This window comes from Rhinolophus sinicus, linkage group LG01 (assembly GCF_036562045.2).
Source record: "Rhinolophus sinicus isolate RSC01 linkage group LG01, ASM3656204v1, whole genome shotgun sequence".
NCBI classification, from domain to species: Eukaryota; Metazoa; Chordata; class Mammalia; order Chiroptera; family Rhinolophidae; genus Rhinolophus; species Rhinolophus sinicus.
This window is the reverse complement of record NC_133751.1, coordinates 27,287,073-27,306,585: the sequence shown is the minus strand read 5'-3', so window position 1 is coordinate 27,306,585 and position 19,513 is coordinate 27,287,073. Positions and strand designations below refer to the sequence as shown.

Below are 19,513 nucleotides of genomic sequence, written 5' to 3'. Positions count from 1 at the left end.
TATTGATCAAATATTCTAGGAAACGGGGGACCAAGCATTCTTATTAAAAATATTCGCAACAACATGGATGGATCTTAAGATTATAATGCTAAGCAAAACAAGTCAGACAGAAGAAGTTGAGAACCATGTGATTTCACTGATAATGTGGGCTATAAAACTGAAAGCAACAAAGGAACAAGACAAACAAATAAAGAGACAAAAACTCATAGACATAGACAATAGTTTAGTGGTTACCAGAGGGTAAAGGGGGAAGGGAGTAGTAGATGAGGGTAAAAGGGATCAAATATATGGTGATGGAAGGAGAACTGCCTCTGGGTGGTAAACACACAATGTGATATATAGATGAGGTGTTACAGAATTGTACACCTGAAATCTATGTAACTGTACTAAGCATTGTCACCCCAATAAACTTTTTTTTTTAAAGAATATTCATATGCATAGGGAAATATTAAATTAATATTGTAAAAAGCCAACCCAAATGTGGATTAAGAAATAGAGACGTATTCTGAAACAGCAAAGGACCTCTTGAGTTGTTAACCAAGTCTGGGGTCAGGTGCTTGGCAGAGTTTGCACCTTCTCGACTCCACCAGCAGATGTTGCTGTGAAGTAGTACAAGACCTGCTCAGATATGAGCATCCATGCGCTGAACTCTGAGAATGACTTGCCCACGAGGAAAGGGAATCTTTATATTTGTTTATTTGCTTATATTTTATTTGTTTGCTTATTTTCTATTTAACCCACTGGGAATGACTTGGGAAAACATTTTTTAAGTAACTCTTTTATTTCAAATATTATTTTATAATTTAGAAAGCACTTCTAGATATGTTTTCTGTTTTTATATCATTTTCTTAGTAACTGTACAGCAAAGTAGGCAAGTCCTGTTATCCCTAATTTCTTAGCTAATTTGAGACTCATAAAGACTAGCTGGCAGGCTTAGTTCTTAGAGTTAGGAGGTGATGGTGCTAAGATTTGAATGCTGGATTTCTGCCACCAAGCCCAGCAAGCTTTCTTTTATACTCCAGATTTATAAAAAGGAATGCAATTGTCAGCAATCTGAGTTTTCAAGTTCACTGAATTCAGGAATATATAAGTAAACATATACAATTATTTTGACCAAGATTTTTAACTGCTTGAGTGCTATTTTTTAAGTGACTAAAAGATAGTTCTGGAAACATTCGGCCTTCTAAGCTTCTCAAAGAAGAGCTTTCTAATACAAAATTTAACAAGATGAAATACAATTCAGTTATAATTTCTTCCTTGTTTGCAAATCTAATTCTTTGTTAAACTGAAGTTAATTAATTGTAAATACCAAGCTCTAAAGTTCTAAAATATACACTTAGTAATCAAATGTTCTGAATATATTTTAAAGGAATTAATACTTGATTAAAAGCCAATTTATACTGTAATAGACAAAGAAAATATGTTTTGTTCATGTATTGTCACTGCAAAATAAGTTGGTCTACTGATATACGTACATATGTACTAGAGTGACAAAGTGGTAAACTGTCACAATATGCCTGGAACTGAAGGGTTTCCTGGGACATGGGACTTTTAGTGCTAAAGATAAAACAATCTTAGGCAAACCAGGACCAGAGGGTGCCAAAAAAATGTATACACATTTTCAGAAAGGAAAACTGTATTAAAATTTTTAATACTCAATATATACCGATAACAAAAGATGAATACAAGTCATGTTTGACTTCTGCAATTACAAGAGGTGCTCAAGTTACCATCAGCGTCCAGACACTTCTGCTTATGGTGAACTAAAGCTTGAGCAAAGCATTAATGCTTTGACCAAAGTGTCCACTTGTACACATTTTTTGGCATCCCCAGTGTACAGTTTATTATATATACCTTTTCCTCCTAATAACTTGAATCACTTTGCACAATTATTTTACTAGGCCATAATACGGTGATGCCCTTAATAACCATTTTGGTGAATGAAACTATTTGCCAATGTGCTAAACTAAACCAGCATATTAATATTTCTTTTTAGATATTTTATGTCAGTTTCACACATTTCTTACTTTTTCCTTTTGCTGTCACTATGTATTCTAAAACTCATTAAATGCTATGAGTATAAAAAAAAAAGTCACATAACCAACTTCCTGAGAATTTGTAAAATGTATTTTCTAAGTGTAGTCTATGTGGTTTTTTTAATTTTTAAATTTGTAGTTGACATACAATATTATGTTAGTTTCAAGTATGCAACATCGTGATTAGACATTTATATACCTTATGAAGTGATCACCATGATAAGTCTAGTACCCATCCGGCACCATACATAGTTATTAGGATATTATTGACTATATTCCCTGTGCTGTACATTATATCTTGGTGACTAATTTTATAACTGGAAGTTTGTACTTAATTCTTTTCACCTTTTTTTGTCCATCGCCCCACCCCTACTTCCCCTCTGGCAACCATTAGTTTATTCTTTGTATCTATGAGTTTGTTTCTGTTTTGTTTTGTTTCTTCATCTGTTTTGGTTTTTAGATTCCACATATAAGTGAAATTATATGGTATTTGTCTTTCTCTGTCTGACTTATTTCACTTAGCATGATATCCTCTAGGTCCATGCAAGTTGTTACATAAGGCAAGATTTCATTCTTTTTTATGGTTGAGTAATATTCCATTGTGACTATATGCCACTTCTTCCTTATCAATTTGTCCCTCAATATACACTAAAGTTGCTTCCAAATCTTGGCTATTGTAAATAATACTGCAGTGACTAGGAAGTCTATAAGCATTTGGAGGGCATAAAATGCATAGTCTTTTTTTAAAATTTATTTATTTATTAGCATAGTCTTTTTAATTTTAAAAAAACTGCTCTACTGAATCAGGATTAGATTAGGTGGTCAGTCAATAGTGCATTACAGAAGCTAGAGGGGATTTTTCTCTCATGTAAAAGCAATCCAGGAACAGGCAGCTCAGGGCTGGCTAGGCAGCTTAATGCCATTGGAGACCAAGGCTGGTTCTATATTGTTACGTTGGATTTCATGGTCTAAGATGGTTGCTGAGATTCCATCTTTACCATATTCCAATCAAACAGAAGGAAGAAGGAAAAGACAATTACACTCAATGTTTCAACTTCAATCAGAAGTTAGAAATATGGCCACACCAAGTTGCAATTAATGCTGTAAAATATAGACTTAGTCTGAGTGGCTATATGTGCCATTAAAACCAGACTTCAGTTACTTAGGACAAGAGGGAAAATTGATATCAGGGAACAATTAGGAGTCCCTGGAATACCTATCCAGACTTACTGGCTGTAGCAAATGAATTGTCTACTTCTGTAACACACAAATTACTTTATTTTTTTCTATTTGTTTTTTGTCTGCCCTCGATATATGATTCGCATATAAAAAAATGTAAAGTTCCCTTACATTTAACTCTGTCATCATATGTGTTTGCATATATCTTGGCCTATATCATGTTGGGTCTCTTGAACAGACATAATTCATGCTGAAATGTGGAAAGGAATTGAAGCATGCCTAAATTTATGATAAAGGCTGATGCTGGTATGTCTTCTTACAGTGAAGCATTCAAGTCATATGGACAATACTACACAGGGATTTGCATATGGCCACTGTGCCTGCAACCTTGAATTACATGATCTCCAAAGTATGAAACTGGACTATACCCTCAAAACTGCAATTTTTTTAGAGAGCTCTCAGTCTGGTTTGGTGGGTCTCACAAGTAGGATGAAGCTATACTGATACCATGAAGCTATACATTCCTAGATTCCTGGAACTTTATTGCTAAAGGGTACCAAGTGTCCGCCTCCCTCCTTTTCCTGAGAAGACCCAGAGGAGTTAAGTAATTTGTGTAAGGACAACCCCCTAGTTAGTTACAAAGTGTACTTTGATAATTACTCCTGGCCCTATTTTCCAAACCACGTGAACAGCACATGACCTGTGGTTGTTCAGACCCTACCTTTAGATGGACACATCATCGCTGTTTCCACCATATTTCCCGTTGATATTCAGAAGCAGCTTTGTGATCAGCCTGGCCTAACATCCACAGGAGGCGAACACTACTGTGATAGAGAGTTACCTCCCCACCTGCAGGGACAAGGGCTTGACTGTCCTCTCCTTCGTGTGTAAGTAAGAGAATGGGATGTGATTTGAGGGCAGGAATCGTTGATTCTTTTCCAGATTCTTAGATCTCCCAAATAACGGCCCATCTCTTTCAGGCATCGTATGTATCCGGGGAACTGATACTTCATAGGTTTTTTTGTTTCCGTGTTACACGTGGCAGGAAGTTGTATATGCTCATTAGAATCATCAGATTGGAAGAGACCTAGGGATCATTATTTCCTCAATTCCTGGATTTCTCAGTTGTAAAAACTAAACCCAGAGAGATAACTTGACTTAGCCAAGACCATAGTTCTTCTTTGATTTAATGAAAACCAAAGCTTAAGACAACTTCATCCTTTGTTCCTAATAATATTAACTCTTGCTATTTACATAATGGACTAGTGTCTGAAAACTAATTGCCCGCTTTAGATGAAAAAAGTGTGAAATTGCTCCAAAATCTTTTCAATTTATAAATTACATGACATGGGCTAGGTTTATAAAATATTTTATTTACAGTAGAGCTTTACAAAAATAGTCTTAATAAAATTAATACAAAACCATTTTACAATATAACTTATATAACTATCTTCTCAAAAAAGTGACACTCGATTGTAACACATAAACTACATTTGTATTTGTTAAGTCACAGTCTAGTATAAATATGTCTCATCATCATTTTTTTATAATAAGGTACATGCCAGTAACAAAGAACAATGGACAACAAACGTAATTTTATTATCCTTCCAATGTAAAAGTCATCTCTGGCCAAAACCAAATTAACCAAAGAAAAGTAAAACAATTTTCCTTCTGTTCAAAAACACAGTCCTTTTGAATTACTTGAGAGTTTATCTGACAAAGACACAGCATTAATCTGAAAGCACCATGGCATAAATCTAGTAACAATATCCTCAAAAGCCTTCTCTGATGTCTTCTCTCAACTGTTTATTCAGTATTTTGCCAAGATAAATATTGATCTCAATTCTCTCCTTCGTTAGTCTCAAGTGTTCTTAATATGCACTAAGGTTTCTAGACCATTCCAACTGGCATATGTTTAAAATGTGAGTTTCTTTCTTTGGCTTCAAGTAGAGTTTCACAATCCTTATGAAATGTACTGAGCTCCTCCGTGCGGCTGAATCTCTGTGACCCCCCACCCAACAACATTTCCCCGGATGTGACAAGACTCTGCCCCTCCCACCTCTATGATCTCTTCATTGCTGAGAACATGATCCCAGATATTGAAGCCTGTGAGTCTTCCAGAAAAGGCTAATGTTTCGTCAAAGCCACCACTCACGCAGCAGCCATTCTTTTCTTGGCCAATCTGCAGAATTCCTCCTTCGGGAACAATGTGATCTGTGGCTATCCCGACAGCAGTAGCCACCAGCTCACCGTTTACCCACAAGAACATGCGCCCTTTCTTTGAATCCCAGGTGCTACACAGATGGGTCCACCTTCCCAGGGAAATTACAGTATCGGCCACCAGTTTGTTCTCCTCTCCACCCACTGCGAGCACTATGGTCTGATAGCTGAGGTACAGCTGGATCTCATATGGATTCCTCTTGGTGCCATAGGAAAACAGTATGGTTTTGTTTAATACATCTGTGGCTTTGACCCAAATGCAGGCACTAAAAGACTCCAGCGTCATCGGTGTTGCCGGATGCACACTTCCAAAAATCTTCTTGGAACGCATTGGGAATAAAATTGCTGTTTCACAACCTAGAGTAGCAAGAAAAGAAGAATATGAGAGAAAAATATCACTTCATTCAGAAAGGATTCCAGCACTTAGGTATTTTAGCATGGGCATTTTAATGACTACAACTGAAAATTATATGCAGTATCACAATATGACTTAAGGGGCCTCAAGTGTAATCTCTGTAGAGGAAAGAAAAGGGGAATAAGGAAAGCCAATTGTCTCATTCAATGAAGCGTCTAAATGGAGGAGAAGGTGTGCAGAAGCCAAATTGTCCAAACCCACAAAATAATGAAACTCGTTTTAATAACGATTCCCCTCCCAATTAGCTTGTTTTCTTTGTCACCGCTTTTTTTAAAAATGTCGAATCACTATGTGTTAATTTCAAACAATGATGCTGTAATTTCCAAGAACTCAGAGCCAAACTTGTTTCCCGAGATCTCCTTGACTTCACCAAGCTCCTAGAACAAAAACCTGTGAAATTCAGTGGACCTAGCTCACCCCATTTTGCCACTGTCAATATGCATTTTTAAACAAAAACTCTAGGACAGCTATGTTGTTGCTGCATACAGTTTAACATACCACATGATCTCAGATATTTGTAAACTTTGCAAAATTTGTAGAAAACTACCTGTGAAAGGCAACAATGTATAATAATGATGACTACCTCTTATTGGGTACTCACTATGTGCCAGATAAAGTTCTTATCTCTTTGAATGTCATTTTAATCCTCATATTAACCCTAAGTGATAGTCTTAATATTCCCATTTGATGGATGACAAAACTGAGGCTTAGAGCACTGTGTAACTTGGCTATGCTTACATAACTGATAAGTGGTAAAAGTGGGGTTTGAACTTGGGCACGCTTTCTGCAGAGACCACACCCTTAACCTGCACACCGCATTGCCTCTTAATGGTAGAAGATCCCCGGGATTTGGCTAGAAGAACTAGAATTCAGTTTGTTATACTACTAGTAAGCTGTGCAGCTTTGATGAGCCCCCTAAGCTCTCCAGGCTTCACTGTTATCTATAAAAGACTCTTCCTTCCGTTCTCCTTCCAATATTCTGCAAGTCTGCAAGCAACAAGTACATAGCACTCACAAGAACTGTGTAGGCCAAGTTCATGCTTAAAAACTCTTACTTTTTCCTCATGCTTACTCATATAAATACTGTTTAAGCAATAATAGAAAATCTTAAGGGAGAGTGAATTCTTCCAAGGAGACTGGTGGAGAACATATTTCTGCTAATGAGCACTTAGAAGGAGACTTTCAGACTTGGGGGTTGGAAGTTCAGTGAACTCCCATCTCTGTCCATCCCCAGGTCACATGTCTAGTCAGGGAGCTGGAGATGCTGAAGTGAAACCTTCTAGGAGTCTCTAGAAAACGATGTGCTAAAACCTTTAATAGATAAGCTCTGCTTTATGCTAACATCATATATAAAAGACCAGGTATTCACTTTATAACAACCTAAAGTATATTTGTCATAAGATAGCTTTGAAAAGCAAACTCCCAGAGCATTGAAAGACTAACTGGTGAACAGACAGAACTTGCAGGAACCCTGTGTCCACGCGAAGTGTGGTAAGCTAAGTTAAATGCCTGCCAGTGGCTAAGGGCGCCATCGTAAAAAAAAAAAAAAAAAAAAAAAAATTTAAACAAATGAGGACCTAGAAATAGTCAAAGAAACTACTGACATTCAGAAAAACCTATAAAAGTAACTATAATACTAAAGCACAACATTGGTCCTGTCACACTTTGGTATTAACTTTTTCACTGAATAATGTGAATTTTTGAAGATTTTTTAAATTAATTTTTATGAGACATTCCTTTTTCAAATGAAATTGGTAGATGCATTTTTTTTCTCCTAGCTGTGTTAAATAAATCAAACAAAGATCATGGAACAAAAGATCACCATATGCATGGGCATTTGAGAAACTCTCTGTCAAGTTTCAGTAAAATAGTGTTCAAGACTGTGCCCACTGCAATCTAATTAACTGATTTCCTGTTTAAATAAGCCCAGGCAGTCAGGACTGCATTCCAAAGCATTCCTTGATTGCCTCTCAGAGACCCCGTTTCCCCTGTAGGCGGCACTGGCTATGTGAGTTCATGGAGTTGAACTGCATGTTGGCAGGTTTTTTTGTGATTTCTTTAGGGGACCAGTGATTGAGACTCTTGTATCTCTTTAAAATGTCAGAAACTCTCTCATGAAATGGCTTTTGACTAATAGGTTTTTCTGATTATGTTATCAAAGACCAAACAAAATGAAAACCAGGTTCTTAAGAGGCCAACAACAGAATAATTAGGAATCCCTTAGGAGCCAAGCTGGCAGGAAACCAAGAGAGGAGAAATCAAAGCATGTAGGTAAATGTATTATATTATTGGATATAATAAAAATTAACATTTTAGAATTTAGAAATACATCCCTCTTCTGTTCTAATATGCAGAGGTGAAGATGAAAATTAAAGTAATTCTTGTTTTTCTGGTACATTATATGTTCGATGACTTTACATGGCTTGCAAAAGACAAGAAATTTCATTCATTAACATAGCCACAGAATTATAATTTGTCTCCTGGTCACTTACATTGAGGATTTATCTTATATGTGATTTTATTCTCCCCCCACCCAAACCCTACTTAATATTTAAGAAAATATATTCAGTACTGATAAACAGTCCTCAAATTTTTAGGAAAGACTAACAATATTCTAGTATGGTTTCTATAATTTTAAATGCAATATGCTCTGACATGCTTATGAGTCTTCCTCATCCTCCACCCAATAAGAGTAGTTTTACTGGGAACAGAGGGAAGGCTAGTACTGCAATTGTTTTTGGTTTCTGAGATTCCCAGGAAAAGTGCAAATCATATTTTCTTACCTAGGACACTGATTTTCTAATATAACCCACAAATGATTGTTACATCACTGTGTCTTAGAAATTTTGACTTACAAAGGAGTGTTATTTGGCTCCAAATATCTTTATTTTTTTAACCATCTTTAAAATGTATTATTTCGGACCCATGTGAATGGGAGATTCATGGAATATCCCATGGGACTTGGAGAAGTTGCATCTGGTTTGAACCACCTCTCTCCTATTTGGTCCTGATCCTCCAAATCCCTGGGGTGGGGTCGGGGTACCAATTGGCTCCTACACTGACTGTTCCACTTTGGATCCCTCGGGGGCTGGTTTATTCCAAAGCGCGCACCCTGGGATCTCTAGTCACCAGCTAATTCCACAGACTCCGGAGGCTGGGGCCTCTCCACTAATCCTTCAGGAGATCAGATTCGGCCTCAAGTCCCTTGCTCAGACCCGCAAGGAGGAGAGGCAAGCCCAGGGTGGGCCCTGAACTTTAGGCTGGGCCTTGAAATAGCGCGGAGAACCAGAGCTCCCCTAAAGAGAGAGGCAGGCTAAAATTAGAAGAAGTGGAAATCCCGAACGGAGGGAAGCTGGACGGCTAGAGAGGTCACCATTATAACTGGCCCATAGAGCCCCTGCAAGGCCTGGTCATATCAGGTGTCAGTCAGGGGCCCTTGCCTATTTCAAGACTATGATCGTCATGTCCTCAGCTATCTTGGGGGGTTCCGTGGGACTGGAGAATACTTTTTTAAGCCAATTTCCCCGCCTTGCATGGTGTGTCTGACTCTGTGACTGTGCATGGAGAAATAGAGGCGTGTGTGTGTGTGTGTGTGTGTGTGTGTGTGTGTGTGTGTGTGTGTGTTTCTCCCGTTAAAGCTTCCCCTGGAGGGCGGCCTGATTTGGCTTCCCGTGATGCGCCCCCCAGAACAAAGCCGCAGAGGTGTCCCTACTAGGCCTGCGTCCTCACCTGCCGGCAGCCAGCGCCGGGCCGCCCATCCCTGCACCGCGCGGAGGTCCGCTCTTGTTTGCCGCAGCTCTTCGAGCACGGCGCCCAGGGCGCGCCCCGCCTCCTCCGGGCGCTGCGCCTTAGCTCCCTCCAGGAGCGCCAGCCTGCGGCTCGCGTCGCGGCTCTCCTGCAGCAGCTCGTCCAGCACCCGGGCAAGCCTGGCTTCCGCGGGGGCCGCGGGTGCGCATGGCCTCTCCGGGCTGTGGGTAAGCCGGCCCAGCTCCTCCCGCAGCCTTCGCAGCTCGCGCCGGAGGATGTCGTCGGTGGCCTGCAGCAGCATGCCCTCCCTCATCTGCGAGTCCTCCAGCATGATGAAGAGCTTGTCCCACTCAGAGTGCTCCGAACGGCAGTCGCACGGCGTGGCTAGAGCGCGGGAGACACACACGCATTACCCACCCGCCCAGGCCTTCCTTGGATGTGCTTTGGAAAAAGATGACCTCCCTCGGTGGTCCCAGGTTACGGTCCTACCCAGCACTCCCCTTTCCTTTAAGGACACCTCGGAAAAAAACAGCGTGTAAATATCTCGAGAATGACAGAAACCATTCATGTAGGTATATATTAATTTGAACTCTGTGAAATTACCGTTCATGTAGCTCAAAACAGGCAAATTTCGGCAATTTCATACGGTTCGACCCATTATATATCTGACAGAAAGAACTTTCTGAAACCTCCCCCTTTCCTAAAGTGCTTCTCTCTTTTACAAAACAAACTATAACTTTTATCTCGTTTCATTGGCTCGAAACTATATGTATGATTTTTAGACCCAAAGAGGTGGGTGTGTAGTTAGGCTTAGCAGAGAAACAGTTAAAAGGAACTTACGGTCCTCAGTGGGATGGAGTCCATTGTCTATTTCGTTGTCCAAGTTCACATACATGAGCTCATAATCATCCGAGTTCTCGGCGTGCACTGCAGACCAGAGAACACAAACTAGAATCGCAGAGAGATACATTGCTGGAGAGAGACAAAGTTCTTCCGTGACTTCCCACCGCTGGCAGGCAGGGACCAAGCGAGAGCCTCTCCAGTGAGCTGAGTTTGAGCAGAGGAGAGTGAGAGTGAGAGAGGCAGGAGCCCAGAGCCCTTAATAAACGCTGGGAAAGCCAGAATGGGGATGAATGAGTAATGCCGGTGGCACTGCAGCAACGGGAGTTCCCCTGAATTTAGTGGGGGAGGGGGCTGGGTGGGAGGGCGAGAGAGACAGCGAGGTTACACAATAGTAAACCACAAAGGTTTACACGGCAGGCAAATTAATTGGAGGAGGGTCAAAGGGGAAAGAGGGGGAAAATGGGCTAAAACGGTGCCCCTGAGGAGTAGCTGTTATAACTTGAATTGGTAGCACTGAGGGATGAAGGGGGGAGGGGTAAGGAGCGAGGTTAGGGGGAGAAATAATTCAGCAGGCATAGAGGTGTGAAAGCAAGATAGTCATTTCAGCGTTTTGTGTGCGTTTTTATTATTTCACAACCCGTTATGTATAGAAAACTTTTTTCACTTCTTTGGAAGCAGTTTTACAGGTCTAAGCTGTGAAACTTACTCTATGATTCCAAAATAAACCAACTTAGAAAGAATTTCTGTGGCTCTACAAGCCAAGTCCATTCCGAGTTACTCCGTCTTGAATCCTTCTGGAGTTGCAAGTATACTTTTATAAACATACATTTTAAATGACAGCACAGCAAAGCTGGTAAACCTAACATGAGAAAGAGATGCAGGAAAGGAATAAACTGATTTTAGGTATGTTTTTAATAGCCTTGATATTATGTGTAAATTATATTATTCCACTAGGCTTAGAGTCAAAAGTCATGTTTTAAAAGTAAATTTAGGTATTCCTTCTTCCAATACATGGAGATCTATATAAGCTTAAAACTCTTCTGTACAAAACACCTAGAAATGTGTTTAAATTATAATAAAAATAGAAATTTTAAATGTACAAATGAGTTCACCTCCCCCCCGCCACCCCCAAAAAGGGAAATACCCAGTAGCAGAAGATAGAGAGGGAACCTAAACCAGAATGGCAAGCCCAAGAGCTGATGCTAGGGCCCCCCTGGAGAGGGTTATCAGTTCTGTAACAACCAAGTGTTAATGACCATGTGGGAGTAAAGCTTAGGCCAGGGTGGGAGTTAGAAGTGAGACCCTTACCTAAAGCAGGACTCTCAGAGAGTAACCTATTGGATTTCAGTAGACATCGCCCCACTCTGCCCTAGCACGAGAAAGTGAGAATTAAGCATGTCTCTCTTTGATGGAACTCTACAGAGTCCCTAAGAGTTTGTGACTTTGGGCCTGCCTTCACATGTTTCAAATTGAAGTGTATGCTATCTGCCAGTGTAAAAAGAAATTCACAAAGGAAAATACTTAAACATATGAGGAAATAACCCACCATAAATGACAATCAGCGGAAACCCAAAAGGATTAGACACTCCTCCCCCAAGAACTTCAGTTTTTAAAATATCAGCTAGAAACTAGAAAATAAGTGTGTTTAAATTATTTAAGATCTACAAGAAGGAATTGGAAACCTGATAAAAGAAAAAGATTAGGTGGATTTTTTTAAAGAACCTAATATAACTTCTAGAATTAAAATAATAATAATTGATGTTTTTTTTAACCTCAAGAAATGGGTTAAATGGCAAATGAGGCAAAGCTGAAGAGAATATTAGGGAACTGGAAAAAAGAGCTAAGAAAATAATCCAAAATGTACTCTTTAAGTTGAGTATACTAAAATCTTTTCATTGTTCAGCAGGATGATAAAGAAATTAATTAATTTTGTTTTGTTAGTTAAAGAATGTTTATCTTTTTAGGGGTGACCACCAAAACCAAAGGAAATAGAACATCCAAATAGAAGGAATAGAGGGAATTAAAAAACAAAAAACTTGATGTATTCAATAGAAAGCAGTGAAGGAGGGAAGAAAAACATAGAGCAAGATAAATGAAAAAGCACAACATAATGTGGTAAAAATAAATCTAAATATACCAATAATCACTATAAATATTAATGAAATAAACTTTCCAATTAAGAGACAAAGGTTGTCAGATAGGTATAGTTTTAAAATCCCCAGCTATATGTCACTTACAAGAGCCATATGTAAAGCATGAGAATCTAGAAAGGTTGAAAGCAATAAATTTAAAGGAAGTGGAGGAGGGGAGAATATATTGAATAAATGCCATTCAGAAAAAGCTAACATAACTATATTAATATCAATTAAAAATAGACTTTAAGGCAAAAGAGAATTATTAAATTATGATAAAAGAAACACTTTACCAGGAAGGTATCTCAAAATTATCTAGTGAGGTAGTTTCAAAACATATATATCCAAGATTGACAGAATAATAAGGAGAAATTGACAGATCCATAACTAAGTCTACTTCTATCATAACTGATCATTCACTGCCAAAAAAAAGAAAGAAAACTGCTAAAAGGTACAGAAACAAACTATATAATTTAAAGTTCAACTTAGTGAAATACATAGAGAATCACCCAGAAGGTTTTATAAACAAGTTTAAGTAAAGATTCAAGTAACTCATAAATGCCATCTTACCAGACTGCTTCTGAGAATAGAGTATGCAGGAATGTGGTAAAATCTTTTTATATGTCTAGTAAGTATGAAACCAAAAAGAGACAAAGACAATACAAGAAAGGGAAATTGCAGGCCAGTCTCATTTAAAAACATAGATGCAAAAGCTCTAAATAAAATATTAGCCAAACAAACCCAGCAACATATGAGTACAAATACGCCAGAACCAAGTTGAATTTATTCCAAGACCACAAGATTGATTAAATGTTAGAAGATCTATTAATTTATTACATTAACAATTTAAAGGAGAAATCACATAATCATGCCAACAGATGCAGAAAAGTCATTTAATAAAATTCAACACTCATTCATCTAACTAGGAAACAGAAACTTAAACTGATAAAGCATAAATACCAAAATCTATAGAAACATATACATACATAATGGTGAATCCTTAGAAACATACTCTTTAAACAGGGATAACAAAAGGGTACTCATAGACACTGGTTCTATTCATCAAAGTGTTGGAGGTCCCCGACAGTAAAGTAAGACAAAAAAAAAAAAAAAAAAGGGCAACATAAGGAATAAAGTTGGACAGAAAGAAACAAAAAGCTGTCATCAATTATTCTGAGTTAATTATCCATATACAAAAAACTTAAGAGACTCTAAAGACAGATTATTAATAAGAGAATTGAGCAAGTTTTGCTGGGTAAAAGATCAACATACAAAAATCAGTTGCTTTCTTACTATCAGCAGGCAATAGAAAATACATAAAAAGGCTTCCATTTACAATAGCAACAACAAATATGGGATACTTAGGAATCAATTTAATAAAAAAAACAAAGTACAATATTACATACTTTATTGAAAAATGTAATATATATGTGTATATATATATATATATATATATATATATATATATATATATATATAAAGATATATCACGTCCTTGAGTGAGAAGACTCAGTTTCACAAAGAAGTCAATTGTCCCAAGTTAGTATATACATTCAATGTGGAAGAAAAAAAATCTCAATCTAGTTTTGCAAGGAAGTTGACAAACTAATGGTAAAATTTATGTGAAGGAGCCAAGAAGAATTTGAAGTACAAAGTGAAGAATTTTGACCTATGAGATAACAATGATTTATTATAAAGTTGTAAAGAAAATGTGTTATTGGTGAAGGTATGATAAATACCCAGAAACTGATCCAGACACATGGGACATCTTATATATGAAAGGGGTATTACAAATCAGAAGGGAAGCAATTGACTACTTAATAAATGGATCTGGGACAATTGTTTATAAACATGCAAATGATACATAAGTAGATCCCTTCTTCACATGTACAAAAGTAAATTCCAGGTGGATTGAAGACAACTATAAAAACAAAATCATAATGTTTTTAGGAGAAAATATAGGAGATTTTTTTAAAGGAACTTAGGGTAGAGAAAGACGTCTCAGTAACAAATAATAATAAAAATAATAATGAACCATAAAGTAAAGAAATTTTAAAAATCATCTAGATTAAGACTGCGACTTTAAAATTGATTTAAAAAAATCCATGTCTAGAATAAATAAGGAACTACTACAAATCAATAAGAAAATACAAACATTCCAATTGAAAATAGGCAAAAGATATGAATGACTAAATCACAGGGAAGGAAATGACCTCCAAACATATAAAGAGAGTGCTCAGCCTCACAAGTAATCAAGGAAATGGAAATTAAAATAGAAAAATGTGATATCATCTGACACTCCATCAGACTGGAAAAAAACAATATCTGTCAAGAGCAAATGTTGGCAAGGATGTGGAGCAACAGAAACACCTATTGCTGGGAGATGGGAAATTGTTGTAATCGTGATGGTAGGCAGAATAATGCACCCTACCAAACATGTCCACATCTTAATCCCCACAACCTGTGAACATGGTACATTTTATTGAACTGAAGATGGAATTAAGGTTGCTATAAAAGATAGGGAGAAACACCTAGATTATCCAGATGGGCCCAGTGTAATCATAAGGTGCTTAAAAGTGGAAGAGAGAGGCAAAAGAGAGAATCAGAAGAGGTGTGATGACAGAAGTAGGGCCAAAGAGATTCTATGTTGATGACGGTGAAGATGGAGGAAGGGGACCCCAAACCAAGGAATGTTGGTGGTCTCTGTAAACTAGAAAAGCCAAAGAAACAGATTACCTCCAGGTTCCAGGAAGGAACCCATCCCTTCCAACACCTGAATTTTAGCCCAATGAGACTCATGTCAGACTTCTGAACTATAGAAAAATATAATAATAAATTTGTGTTATTTGTGGCCCACTAAGTTTTGGGTAATTTCTTATGGCAGCTATAGAAAACTATTCCAACCACTTTGCAAAGAAATTTTTTGAACCTGTAAAAACTTAATTCTCAGGGACATACCCACTGTTTTGCTACTTAATTATGTGGTCCAGGGACCATCAGCATCACCTTAGAGCTTGTTAGAAATTCAGATTCTGTAGCCCTACCCTCAACTGGCTGAATCAGTATCTGTGTTTTAACAAGATGCCCAGGTGATTTCTAAGTGCATTAAGCTCAGAAGCAGTCCCCTAGGGAATATCTCCCATTTATGCACAAAGAAACAGGTATAAAAATTACAGCAAATTGGTAAAATTGGTAAAACAAGTAAATATATATATATATATATATATCTTTCAACCACAGAATATATGAACAAATTGTTGCATATTTATACAACGTAATACTACCATGTTTCCCTGAAAATAAGACCTAACCAGAAAACAAGCCCTAGCATGATTTTTCAGGATGACATCCCCTGAACATAAGCTCTAATGCGTCTTTTGGAGCAGAAATTGGTATAAGACCCGGTCTTATTTTCGGGGAAACACGGTATACAGCTGTGAGAATAAATGGAGAGCTTCTTGGAGATAAAACTTCAACATTATGCTGCATGAGGGGAGAACATGTTGCACAGAGGTATGTTCAATATGCTACTATTGATACAAAATTTTAAAGCCTGCAAAACTCTATGAAATGCTAATTGGTACGTGCATATGCAATTATAGTATAAAAACATTCATGAAGATGATAAATACCAACTTCAGGATGGTGGTTGCTTCTGGGGAGAAAAGGGAATGATGGAGATGAGAAGAATCACAGCACAAGGTTAAGTTTTGACAAAGCTGGTTCATGAGTACACCAGTGCTCCTTGTAGGATTGTCTACCTTTGCCTAATGGCTTGGAACATTTCATAATTAAAAAGAATGTACTTGTGTAAGAATGGAATTTATACGATTTCTAAACCAAAAAGTGTCTCATCAGTGTCTAACTCAAAAAAAAAAGTTCTTATGCATTTATTGTTGTATTATTTGATTGAAATTCAAGTCAGCTGAAAATGACTAATCTGAGGTTCTCCCCAGGGCCTCTAGGGAGTATTGTACCCAAAAGCCTTACACCAATTTCCTATCTTTCATTCCAACGATAGCCCCGTTCATCATGGCATTTTTCAGCAATTGCTCAGTTGTCCACATAACTAAGGTTTATAATCTAGGTTGGGCATTACATATAAAATTCCTGATCCTTTAAGGAAAAAGTCTTAGTAGAAAATAAACAGAAAATAAAGAAACAAAGTAAAACAGTATTTTCTGAGGGACACCATAATTTTTTATAAGAAAACCATGACTATTTCCACTACCTTGTATTCTATGGGCATCTGACTAAAATGTTTGAGACTAATTCTATGAACCACATATGGAAAAAGCAGTTCTCATTATTTGTTGTCAGCCAAATACATTCAGTTTGCTCCAGAGTCAGCCCTTCATTAAATTTAGTCATTGGTGTTCTGAAAATGCTGGCCTTCTTTCCTGAATTCTCACATCTAAATGTACTCTATATATGAACTTATCTCCGTTACTTAATAAAGGTCTACATATGTGTAATCACTGCTTATTTGATTCTTTCCATGTATATCTTCTATATACAAAGCCAAATTTAAAGTAAATATAGGCAAGAAAATTTTTGTTCAAGAAATCCCTAGGAACCAGTTCTGAGGCACTTAAGTACTTGAGAGGATTTTGAGAAAAAATCCATACCATAAAGTGATAGGCAGATGTTTCCCATATGTTGTTTGCAGATAAAGCCCTCTAGTTTATGTAATAATTTTTCTTGAGATTTTGCCATTTTAAATCCAGTTGTCCATGCATGTCTTTGAGGCAAATCACATGTGACAAATAAGCTGACTCTAAACTTCTCTTGAAATAGTGCAGAAATTAGGAATTTAAATTTGCATTGCTACTTTTCTAATTATTCATAAAAATAAGGCATAGTTTCCATATGTCAGTTGGCTAAATCATGTCTTGTATTTCTCAGGAACGTGAATACATTCCTTTTCGCTTTTTTGTTGTTGTTCAGTTTCATTTAGGTTCATGCTTATGACACTGCTTAGTTTTCACTTAAACAGCATCCAAATGTTCTCATCAGAAATTCTTTCTCGGAGCTGTTTCCTTCAAGGGTGTGGTCTGGTTACTGTCAACGTTTCCTCTTTCCCCATAGGACATTACTCAAGAAAATTTTTCATCAGATAATAATACTGATCACATCGTAAAATACTTCCTTTTACGGAATAGGTTTAAATTGTGCTTTTGTGATTTTTTTGGTAAAAGGTAGCATCACGTACTATGTTATCTTCAGCAGAAGATTTAGATTTCAGCTTGTGCTTTTTAATGTGTAAGTGGAAAGTTTACCTCATTGACAATAACGTTATTTTGTTGTTCATGGGCTAAAAACTCATAATTCCCTTTATTGTTTCCTCAACAGGTAATACCATGTTGTTGAGGGTGCTACCTGCTGTGTATGAAAAGCAGCCTCATTCAATTAACAGGCACCTGACAGAACTCCTGGCCTTGATGTCTCAGCTGGAACAGCCAGAACAGTATCATCTTCTACGGCTTTTGCATGTGGCCGCAAAGAGAAAGCAACCAGAGGTAAAGAATGCATTGTATATGTGATGGTCCATGCAACCAGGCATGTTTTGGGGTATATGAACAGGATGTGTGCTTCAAGTTTCCTCTTTCAGATGTCTGTACACACCCCTCTTTAAGTGAAAGCTCTCATCTACTTTTTCTAGAATTGTAAAACTCAACAGGTGATGGCAGACATTGGGTACTCTCTTAGGGTTCTCCAGAGAAACATAACCAATAAAGTGTGTGTGTGTGTGTGTGTGTGTGTGTGTGTGTGTGTGTGTTGTGTTGCGTGTGTGTATAATGAGGAATTGGCATACACAATTATGGAGGCTGAGAAGACCCATAATCTGCCATCTACAAACTGAGGACCCAAGAGAGCGAGTGGTGTAGTTCCAGTCTGAGTCCAAAGGTCTGAGGAGCAGGAGACCTGAGATCTAGTTCGAGTCTGAGAACCTGAGGGCTGATGGAGTAAGTCCCAGACAGACTGAATGAGACCCATCTACATTGCGAGGGCAATCTGCTTTACTTACTCCTCCAATTGCAATGCCAATCGTATCTAGAAACACTCTCACAGACACGCCCAGAAGAATGTTTAACCCAGTAAGATTGACACATACGATTAAACATCGCAGGTACCGTAATAAAAATACAACAAATGTGCAAATCTGTAGCCATTACAAGACAGCTTTAATGAAAGTTTAGTTGGGCCATGCGGTCCCAGGAATGTATGATTTCTGGGACAGAGCCAAAGGAAAGATTTAACACATGCCTGGATTTATGGGAAAATCAGCCTACGTTGACAGCAAAGGATCATTTTCTAAATAGCAAATTAATTAGTGTTCTTTCGATTCAAGTAAAGTATTGTATTAATTAGGATGCCTGTGATTATCAGTAACATAACACCCAACCCATAGTGGTTTAAACAATAAAAGGACTTTATTAGCCAATGTAATGGGGAAAAAACCTTCAGATGAGGTGTGATTGAGGAGCTCAAATAATGTGAAAAGAACAGTTTCTCTATCTCTATTTCTCAGATTTGATTTCTAGGTTTTGCTTCCATTTTCTGCAGACTTTCTCCTGTGGGCTCCAGATAGGCGTTAGGGCCTCTGTAGGCACTTTGCTTCTCCTACCTCCACCACGACCAACATCCAAGCAAAAGTTCTGATATTTTCTGTTTAGGACACAAGGCTTTTGCATGTGGCTGCAAAGAGAAAGCAACTGGAGTTAAAGAATACATTGTATACATGATGGTCTATGCTTCTCCTGGAACTTCCCCTGAACCCCAAGGGTACCTGGATAGAAACTTGAGGCTGCCAGGAAGGGGGAAGTAGAAATGGATTCTGGAGGGTACCAAAGTGTGCACAGTGAAGATTAATGGTCAAACCAAGTTTCTATCAATTATGTTGCATCTATGCCCCATTTCCTGAAAATGTCAATATCTAT

At 37.8% G+C, this 19,513-nt stretch overlaps 2 protein-coding genes across 3 annotated transcripts in view; one reads left to right on the top strand and one right to left on the bottom strand.

Moving 5' to 3' along the window:
* VEPH1 (ventricular zone expressed PH domain containing 1) overlaps window positions 1–19,513 on the top strand; it is a 206,871-nt gene that overhangs the window by 44,868 nt on the left and 142,490 nt on the right. For both annotated transcript variants that reach the window (XM_019732040.2, XM_074326922.1), the window contains one exon: window positions 17,925–18,091. In XM_019732040.2, the coding sequence (XP_019587599.2) occupies window positions 17,925–18,091 (167 nt within the window). The remainder of the gene's footprint in view (window positions 1–17,924; window positions 18,092–19,513) is intronic.
* Window positions 4,589–10,720, bottom strand: PTX3 (pentraxin 3). Its single transcript, XM_019732045.2, has 3 exons — window positions 10,438–10,720; window positions 9,580–9,981; window positions 4,589–5,792 (listed from the first exon to the last, which is right to left on the bottom strand). The coding sequence occupies exons 1-3, from the start codon at window positions 10,565–10,567 to the stop codon at window positions 5,179–5,181; spliced, it is 1,146 nt and encodes a 381-aa protein (XP_019587604.2). The 5' UTR covers window positions 10,568–10,720; the 3' UTR covers window positions 4,589–5,178.

What these genes read in the sequence shown, in the direction of transcription:
- PTX3 (XM_019732045.2), bottom strand. Translation starts at nt 10,567, where the DNA reads ATGTATCTCTCTGCGATTCTAGTTTGTGTTCTCTGGTCTGCAGTGCAC. An exon ending in ACTCCATCCCACTGAGGACC is followed by an intron (nt 9,982 to 10,437) that starts GTAAGTTCCTTT and finishes CCCGCGCTCTAG; the next exon opens with CCACGCCGTGCGACTGCCGT. An exon ending in CCGGCGCTGGCTGCCGGCAG is followed by an intron (nt 5,793 to 9,579) that starts GTGAGGACGCAG and finishes TTGCTACTCTAG; the next exon opens with GTTGTGAAACAGCAATTTTA.